At 48.2% G+C, this 9338-nt stretch overlaps 1 protein-coding gene across 3 annotated transcripts; it reads right to left on the bottom strand.

Moving 5' to 3' along the window:
- Window positions 1-323: 323 nt before the first annotated feature.
- On the bottom strand, window positions 324-8992 carry RPL18 (ribosomal protein L18). 3 transcript variants are annotated; one of them, XR_011678179.1, is made up of 9 exons: window positions 8833-8992; window positions 8563-8649; window positions 7847-7954; window positions 5326-5424; window positions 3405-3578; window positions 2749-3048; window positions 2400-2574; window positions 2176-2245; window positions 324-448 (listed from the first exon to the last, which is right to left on the bottom strand). XR_011678179.1 is itself a non-coding variant. In XM_071420838.1 (7 exons), exons 1-7 carry the CDS (start codon window positions 8833-8835, stop codon window positions 373-375), a joined length of 567 nt encoding a protein of 188 aa, XP_071276939.1. In that variant the 5' UTR covers window positions 8836-8991; the 3' UTR covers window positions 324-372. The 3 variants fall into 3 exon arrangements, 1 of the variants encoding a protein (XP_071276939.1); XR_011678180.1 differs by lacking the exon at window positions 2400-2574 and having other exon boundaries at window positions 2575-3048; XM_071420838.1 differs by lacking the exons at window positions 2400-2574; window positions 2749-3048 and having other exon boundaries at window positions 3455-3578; window positions 8833-8991.
- Between the last annotated feature and the right edge of the window lie 346 nt (window positions 8993-9338).

The following is a 9338-nucleotide window of genomic DNA, read 5'->3' as shown; positions in this document are numbered from 1 at the left end:
TTTTGGGGCAGTTTCAGGGAAAATTTGGGTCATTTTTGGGGTTTTTTCGTGTGTATTTTTGGGGCGGTTTCAGGTTTAATTTGGGTCGTTTTTCGGGTTTTTTTCGTGTGTATTTTTGGGGCAGTTTCAGGTTTAATTGGGGTCATTTTTGGGGTTTTTCGTGTGTATTTTTGGGGCAGTTTCAGGTTTAATTGGGGTCATTTTTGGGGTTTTTCTCAGGATGTTTCGGGGCAGTTTTGGGGGGTTTTCCTGCATATTTTTGGGGAGGTTTCAGTTTTTTTCCCGCTGTTTTTTCCCCCATCCCAGCACACACGACCCGGGGCTGTGTTTTGGGGAGGGGGCTGCCCTGCCCCGTTTATTTGGGGAGGGGGCTCAGTTCTTGTAGCCCCGGCTGGCGCGGCGGCCCCGGGCCCGCTCGAACTTGGGGCCCTTGGAGCGCACGTAGGGCCTGGGGGGGAGAGAAAACGGGGGGTTAGGAACCCAAAACGGGCCAAAATCAACCCAAAACGGCACCAGAAAATAGCCCAGAATGACCCTCAAATATCCCCCAAAATGGCCCCCAAAAACACCGGCCCACACCCCCAAATATCCCCAAATTCAACCCAAAATGCACCAGAAAATAACCCAGAATGACTCTCAAATATCCCCCAAAAACACCGGCCCACACCCCCAAATATCCCCAAAATCAACCCAAAACGTCACCAGAAAATAACCCAGAATGACTCTCAAATATCCCCCAAAAACACCGGCCCACACCCCCAAATATCCCCAAAATCAACCCAAAATGGCACCAGAAAATAGCCCAGAATGACTCTCAAATATCCCCCAAAAACACCGGCCCACACCCCCAAATATCCCCCAAAATAACCCCAAAATGTCCCCCAAGAATAACCCAAAAAATCCCCCAAACACCCCAAAATGTCCCCCTAAAAAAACCCCAAAATATCCCAGCCCACACACCAAATATCCCCCCAAAATATTCCCTAAAAGTGTTCCTAAAAACAGCAGCCCACACCCCCAAATATCCCCAAAATAACCCCAAAATATTCCCCAAAAATACCCGAAAATATCCCCCAAAATGGTTCCCAAAACCACCAGCCCGCACCCCCAAATATCCCCCAAAATAAACCCAAAATGTCCCCCAAGAATAACCCAAAAAATCCCCCAAACACCCCAAAATGTCCCCAAAAAAACCCCAAAATATCCCAGCCCACACCCCAAATATCCCCCCCAAAATAAACCCAAAATATCCCCAAAAATACCCCAAATTATTCCCCAAAGTGTCCCCAAAAACACCGGCCCACATCCCCAAATATCCCCCAAAATAAACCCAAAATGTCCCCAAAATAAACCCAAAATATCCCCCAAAAATGTCCCCAAAACCACCAGCCCACATCCCCAAAACATCCCCCCAAAATTTCCCAAAATACCCCAAAACATCCCCCAAAAATTCTGTCCCAAACCCCCAAAACATCTCCCACAATCCCTCAAAAAATCCATCCCCAAAATCCCCAAATTCTGCCCCAAAATGCCCCCAAAATCTGCCCCAAAAATCCCCCAAATTCTGCCCCAAAATCCCCCAAATTCTGCCCCAAAAAATCCCCTAAATCTGCCCCAAAATGCCCAAAAATCCCCCAAATTCTGCCCCAAAATCCCCTTAAAATGCCCCAAAATCTGCCCCAAAATCCCCCAAATTCTGCCCTAAAATGCCCCAAAATCCCCTAAAATCTGCCCCAAAATCCCCCAAATTCTGCCCCAAAATCCCCAAATTCTGCCCCCAAATCTGTCCCAAAATCCCCTAAAATCTGCCCCAAAATGCCCCAAATTCTGCCCCAAAATCCCCTCAAAATGCCCAAAAATGCCCCAAATCCTGCCCCAAAATCCCCCAAATTCTGCCCTATAATTCCCTCAAATTCTGCCCCAAAATCCCCCAAATCTGCCCCAAAATGCCCCAAAATCCCCTAAATCTGCCCCAAAATGCCCAAAAATTCCCCAAATTCTGCCCCAAATTCTGCCCCAAAATTCCCCCAAAATCTGCCCTAAAATGCCCCAAAATCCCCAAATTCTGCCCCAAAATCCCCAAATTCTGCCCCCAAATCCCCTAAAATCTGCCCCAAAATCCCCTAAAATCTGCCCCAAAAGCCCCAAATTGCCCCAATTTGCCCCAAATCTGACTTGGTGTGGCTGTGGGGGGTCCCGGGCGCTTTCCCGAAGTGCCGATAAACCTCGCGGGCCTTGCGGGGACCTGGGGGGGGAATGGGGATTTTGGGGTGAAAAATGGCGATTTTTGGGGGGAAAAAGGGGGATTTTGGTTAAAAGGTTATTTTGGGGTATTTTGGGCTATTTTAACAGGGATTTTTTTGGGATTTTTGTGAATTTGGGGAGGGGTCCGGTCCCACCTGAGAGCAGCACGGTGCCCTTGCCCTTGGGGGGGGCACTTTGGGGTTATTTGGGATTATTTTGGGGTCATTTTGGGGTATTTTGGGGTTGGAGTTTTTTTGGGGTATTTTAACGGATTTTAACGGGGATTTTTTTGGGATTTTTGTGAATTTGGGGAGGGGGTCCCGGTCCCACCTGAGAGCAGCACGGTGCCCTTGCCCTTGGGGGTGGCACTTTGGGGTCATTTGGGATTATTTTGGGGTGTTTTGGGGTCGGGGTTATTTTGGGGTTATTTTGGGTTATTTTGGGCTATTTTAACGGGGTTTTTTTTGGGATTTTTTGGATTTTGGGGAGGGGTCCGGGTCCCACCTGAGAGCAGCACGGTGCCCTTGCCCTTGGGGGTGGTCATGGCACTGGATTTGGGGTCATTTTGGGGTATTTGGGGTCGGGGTTATTTTGGGTTATTTTGGGCTATTTTAACGGGGTTTTTTTTGGGATTTTGGGGAGGGGTCCGGTCCCACCTGAGAGCAGCACGGTGCCCTTGCCCTTGGGGGTGGCACTTTGGGGTTATTTGGGATTATTTTGGGGTATTCTGGGGTATTATCGGGTTGGGGTTATTTTGGGGTATTTTGGGTCGGGGTTATTTTGGGTTATTTTGGGGTATTTTAACTGATTTTAACGGGGTTTTTTTTGGGATTTTGGGATATTTGGGGAGGGGTCCGGGTCCCACCTGAGAGCAGCATGGTGCCCTTGCCCTTGGGGGTGGCACTTTGGGGTCATTTTGGGGTTATTTTGGGGTATTTGGGGTCGGGGTTATTTTGGGTTATTTTGGGGTATTTTGGGCTATTTTAACGGGGTTTTTTTTGGGATTTGTTGGATTTTGGGGAGGGGTCCGGGTCCCACCTGAGAGCAGCACGGTGCCCTTGCCCTTGGGGGTGGTCATGGCACTGGATTTGGGGTCATTTTGGGGTATTTGGGGTCGGGGTTATTTTGGGTTATTTTGGGGTATTTTAAGGGATTTTAACGGGGTTTTTTTTTGGGATTTTTTGGATTTTGGGGAGGGGTCCGGTCCCACCTGAGAGCAGCACGGTGCCCTTGCCCTTGGGGGTGGCCATGGCCAATTGGTCGAAGGTGAGGATGGAGCCCCCGGCGCGCAGGATCCGCGTGCGAGCCCCGCGGGTCACCCTGAGGGCACAGACCTGAAACAACGGCCCCAAAATCAATGGAAAATGGCCCAAAATACACAGAAAACAGCCCAAAAATCAGCCCAAAAATCACTGAAAAACGGCCCAAAAAATCACTGAAAAACAGCCCGAAAAACAGCCCAAAAATCACACAGAAAACATGCCAAAAATCACTGAAAAACGGCCCAAAAAATCACTGGAAAACAGCCCGAAAAACAGCCCAAAAATCACTGGAAAACGGCCAAAAAATCATTGGAAAACAGCCCGAAAAACAGCCCAAAAATCACTGAAAAACGGCCCCAAAATTACATAAAAAACGGCCCAAAAATCACTGAAAAACGGCCCAAAAATCATTGGAAAACAGCCCAAAAATCACATAAAAACGGCCCAAAAAAATCACTGAAAAACGGCCCCAAAATCAATGGAAAATGGCCCAAAAATCACACAAAAATCACTGAAAAACAGCCCGAAAAACAGCCCAAAAATCACACAGAAAACATGCCAAAAAACAGGCCAAAAATCACTGAAAAACAGGCCAAAAATCACTGAAAAACGGCCCAAAATTCACACAGAAAACAGGCCAAAAATCACACAGAAAACAGCCTGAAAAACAGCCCAAAAATCACTGAAAAACAGCCCAAAAATCACTGGAAAACAGCCCGAAAACAGCCCAAAAATCACATAAAAAACGGCCCCAAAATTACATAAAAAACGGCCCAAAAATCACTGAAAAATGGCTCAAAAAACAGCCCAAAAATCACTGAAAAACGGCCCGAAAATCACATAAAAAACGGCCCAAAAATCACACAGAAAACGGCCCAAAAATCACACAGAAAACGGCCCAAAAATCACTGAAAAACGGCCCAAAATTACACAAAAATCATGCCCCAAAAATCATTGAAAAACGGCCCAAAAATCACACAGAAAACGGCCCAAAAATCACGCAGAAAACGGCCCAAAAATCACTGAAAAACGGCCCAAAAATCACATAAAAAACATCCCAAAAATCACTGAAAAACAGCCCAAAATTCACACAGAAAACGGCCCAAAAATCACTGAAAAACGGCCCCAAAATTCACACAGAAATCAGGCCAAAAATCACATAAAAAACGGCCCAAAAATCAATGAAAAACGGCTCAAAAACCACTGAAAAACGGCCCAAGAATCACATAAAAAACGGCCCAAAATCAATGAAAAACGGCCCAAAAGTTACTGAAAAACAGCCCAAAACCACCCAAAAATCAGCCCCAAAACCACCTGAAATCACTTGAAAATCACCTGCAAAACCACCCCCAAAACTTCACCAAAACCACCCCAAAACCCACCCGAAAATCACCCCCAAAACCAGCCTAAAAAACCCCAAAATGCCCCAAACTCCAAAACAAACCTGAAAAAAATCCCCAAAATTTCCAATAAAAAATCCCAAACCCCTGAAATCCCCAAATTTCCCATAAAGCCCCAAAATCCCTGAATTTCATTATTAAAATTCCCCCAAATCCCTGAAATTCATCATTAAAACCCCCCAAAATTCCTCATAAAAATCCTAAAAATTTCCAATTTCCCCACAAATTCCCACAAAAAAAAACCCCAAAATTCCCGAATTTTCCCCCCAAAATTCCCGAATTTTCCCCCCAAAATTCCCGAATTTTTTCCCCCAAAATCCCCGAATTTCCCCCCAAAATCCCCGAATTTCCCCCCAAAATTCCTGAATTTCCCCCAAAATTCCCGGATTTGCCCAAAATTCCCGGGTTTCGCCCCAAACCTTGAGCTTGGGCACGTCCTGGATGCGAACGTCGTCCGTGACCGTCCCGACCACCACGGCCGTGCGGTCAGCGCGGCCCGGCTTGCGCATCATGCGGATCTGTGGGAACGGCCCAAAATCGGGGAAAATCAGTGAGAAAACAGACAAAAATCCTGGGAAAATAGCCCAAAAATCCCGGGAAAAATACCCAAAAATTCCGGGGAAAATACCCCAAAAATCAGTGAGAAAATCCCCCAAAATCAGTGAGAAAATACCCAAAAATTCAGTGATAAAATCCACCCGGCTTGCGCATCATGCGGATCTGCGGAAACGGCCCAAAATCGGGGAAAATACACCCGAAAATCAGTGAGAAAACGGACAAAAATCCTGGGAAAATAGCCCAAAAATACCGGGAAAAAACCCTGAAAAAATACCCCAAAAATTCAGTGATAAAATCCCCCCGGCTTGCGCATCATGCGGATCTGTGGGAACGGCCCAAAATCGGGGAAAATACACCCAAAAATCGGTCAGAAAACGGACAAAAATCCTGGGAAAATAGCCCAAAAATCCGGGAAAAAACCCTGAAAAAATCCCCCCGGCTTGCGCATCATGCGGATCTGCGGGAATAGCCCAAAATCGGGGAAAATACACCCAAAAATCGGTCAGAAAATGGACAAAAATCCCGGGAAAATAGCCCAAAATCCGGGAAAAATACCCCAAAAATCGGTGAGAAAATAGACAAAAATCCGTGGAAAACAGCCCAAAAATCAGTGAGAAAATACCCAAAAATTCAGTGAGGAAAAGCCCAAAATTCAGTGAGAAAATCTCCCCTGCTTGCGCATCATGCGGATCTGCGGAAATGGCCCAAAATCACGGAAAATGCACCCAAAAATCCGTCAGAAAACAGACAAAAATCCGTGAGGAAATAGCCCCAAAATCCTGGGAAAAATACCCCAAAAATCCCGGGAAAAATACCCCAAAATCAGCGAAAATCCACCCAAAAATCCGTGAGAAAACAGACAAAAATCCCGGGAAAAATACCCCAAAAATCGGTGACAAAATAGACAAAAATCACTGAGAAAATACTCAAAAATTCAGTGAGAAAATACAAAAAAAAATCAGTGAGAAAATACTCAAAAATTCAGTGAGAAAATACAAAAAAATCCCGGGAAAAAACAGCCCAAGATCAAGGGAAAAATGCCCAAAATTCAGTGAGAAAACAGGCAAAAATTCAGTGCGAAAATACCCAAAATTCAGTGCGAAAATACCCAAAAAATCAATGAGAAAATATCACAAAATTCAGTGAGAAAATACCAAAAAATCAGTGCGAAAATACCCAAAATTCAGTGAAAAAAATACCAAAAATTCAGTGCGAAAATACCCAAAATTCAGTGGGGAAATACCCAAAATTCAGTGCGAAAATACCCAAAATTCAGTGCGAAAATACCAAAATTCAGTGGAGAAAATACCCAAAATTCAGTGCGAAAATATCCAAAATTCAGTGGAGAAAATACCCAAAATCCAGTGAGAAAATACCCAAAATTCAGTGCGAAAATACCCCAAAAAATCAGTGCGAAAATACCCAGAATTCAGTGCGAAAATACCCAGAATTCAGTGAAGAAAATACCCAAAATTCAGTGGAGAAAATACCCAAAATTCAGTGCGAACATACCCAAAATTCAGTGCGAAAATACAAAAAAATCAGTGAAAAAAGACCCCAAAATCCAGGGGAAAAACACCCAAAAATTCAGTGAGAAAATACCTGAAAAACCCAGGAAAAACCCCAAAAATCCGTGAGAAAACAGCAAAAAACTGCTAAAAAAATCTCCAAAAACCCCCATAAAAAAATCACATTTTGGGAACTTTTGGGGCATTTCCGACATTTTCAGGGCTTCTGTGGGAGATTTCGGGGATATTTTGGGGTAAATTTGGGATATTTTAGGGGTTTTGGGGATATTTTGGGGTAATTTTAGGGCATTTTGGGTCTCCCCAAGCGGGACAGAGCCAGCGGTGTCGGTTGGATGAGATTTTGGGGTTAATTTTGGGGTTAATTTTTGGGGTTTTTGGGGTAATTTTAGGCGGTTTTGGGGCTCTTCAGGCGGGGCCCGGTTGGATGAGATTTTGGGTTCATTTTGGGGTTATTTTAGGGGATTTTTTGGGGTAATTTTGGGGATTTTTGGGTCTCACCAGGCGGGACAAGGTCCTGGCTGATATTTCAAGGATATTTTGGGGTAAATTCGGGGGATTTTGGGGCTCACCAGGCGGGACAGAGCCAGCGGGGGGGGGGCGGTTGGATGAGATTTTTGGGGTTATTTTAGGGGATTTTTTGGGGTAATTTTTTGGGTTTTTTGGGGTAATTTTTGGGGTTTTTGGGCTCTTCAGGCAGGGCCCGGTTGGATGAGATTTTGGGTTCATTTTGGGGTTATTTTAGGGGATTTTTTGGGGTAACTTTTGGGGTTTTTGGGTCTCTCCGAGCGGGACAAGGCCCTGGCTGATATTTCAAGGACATTTTGGGGTAAATTCGGGGGATTTTGGGGCTCACCAGGCGGGACAGAGCCAGCGGGGGCCGGTTGGAGCGGCTCATGAAGAGGCGCTTGAGCACCACGCGGTTGAAGGGGGCGTTGGTGCGGCGGGCCAGGAACCGGTAGAGCTGGAAATGGGGTGAAAAACCGTGAAATCGGGAAAAACGGGGAGAAACGGGGGAAAAGGGACGGGAATGGGGCAAAAAGCGGTGGGAACGGGGAAAAACGTGATGGGAATGGGGAAAAACCAAGGAAAAACGGGAAAAAGCGGGATGGGAACGGGATAAAACAAGTAAAATCGGGAAAAAATGGGATGGGAATGGGGGAAATGGGGAAAAACGGGGAAAATCAGGGGGAAATAGGAGAAAAAACAGGGGAAACCGGGGAAATCGGGGATAAGCGGGAGAAACCGGGGAAAACCGGAAAAAAAAAAGGGGGAAAACCGGGAAAAAATCGGAGAAAACTGGGGAAACCGGGAGGAACCGAGGAAAACCGAGAAGAACGAGGGGGGAAACGTGAAAATTTCGGGAAAAACCGGGGGAAATCGGGAAAAACCGAGGGAAATGGGGAAGAAGGAAAGGGAAGCGCTGGAGCTGGAGCAGGGACACGGGAATAGCCCGGAGAGCGGGAAGGGAACCGGGAGGGAACCGGAACCGGCGGGGCCAGGCCCGGGCTCTATCCCGGGCTCTATCCCGGCCGAACCGGGCCCGGTCCCGGTGTCCCGGGCCTGCCTCACCTTGACGAGCAGGCGCAGGTAAATGTCCTGGCTCTTGGGCTCCTTCCGCCGCACCTTGCGGTCCTTGTCATGGCGGATGTCGATGCCCTGAGGCGACACCGGGCCCGGTCACCGCGAGGGCCGCGCCGGCCATCGCCGCCCCCCGCGCCCTCCCGAGCCTCCCCCGGACCCTCCCGAGCCTTCCTGGGCCCCCCTGAGGCTTCCCCGAGCCCTCCCCGAGCCCTCCCGGCCGCGGATGGCGGCGGATTCGGGCGGCGCGGCCGGACCCACCATGGCGGCGGCGCTGGAGAGAGGCGGCAGCGGGAGCGCGCGGGGGGTTATGGGAGAGACGAGCCGCTTCCGGTGTGCGCCGGAAGTGCTCGCCGGCCGCTCTGTCCGCCACACTCTATTGCTCTGGAGGACCGAGCCCTTTGTGACTCCACCGGGTCGTTAATGAGCGCCGTTAATTAGCGGGAAGGGAAGGCGGGCGGGCGGATAATTAGCGCTGTTAATTAGGGACGGCCCCGCCGCACCCTGCGGCAAAACGCGAAGCTTCTCCTGGCAGAGGCGAATTTGCCCTCAGCCAGCATGGCGGCCGCGGGCCGGGCGTTGCCATGGCTACGGCGTTGCCATTGGCTGAATCCCACTTTCAAGATGGCGCCACGGTGGCTTCACTCCTAATGCTTCCAATGGCGGCGCTGCCTTTAAAAAATATGGCGGACGCAGCGCGGCCTCCCATTGGCTGCGCTCGGAGGGGCGGCGGCTCCTGATTGGCTGGGAGGGAGAGGGGCGGGGAA

This window comes from Agelaius tricolor, unplaced genomic scaffold, assembly GCF_023055355.1.
Source record: "Agelaius tricolor isolate 1412-34295 unplaced genomic scaffold, bAgeTri1.0.p SCAF_166, whole genome shotgun sequence".
NCBI classification, from domain to species: Eukaryota; Metazoa; Chordata; class Aves; order Passeriformes; family Icteridae; genus Agelaius; species Agelaius tricolor.
This window is presented reverse-complemented; position numbering and strand designations above follow the sequence as displayed.

Bases quoted from the DNA above. Each gene is read 5' to 3' on its own strand.
- RPL18 (XM_071420838.1), bottom strand. The intron at 5,425-7,846 runs GTGAGCCCCAAA...CCGTTCCCACAG, and splicing joins CGCTGGCTCTGTCCCGCCTG to ATCCGCATGATGCGCAAGCC. The intron at 3,579-5,325 runs GTTTGGGGCGAA...CCGTTGTTTCAG, and splicing joins AGGACGTGCCCAAGCTCAAG to GTCTGTGCCCTCAGGGTGAC.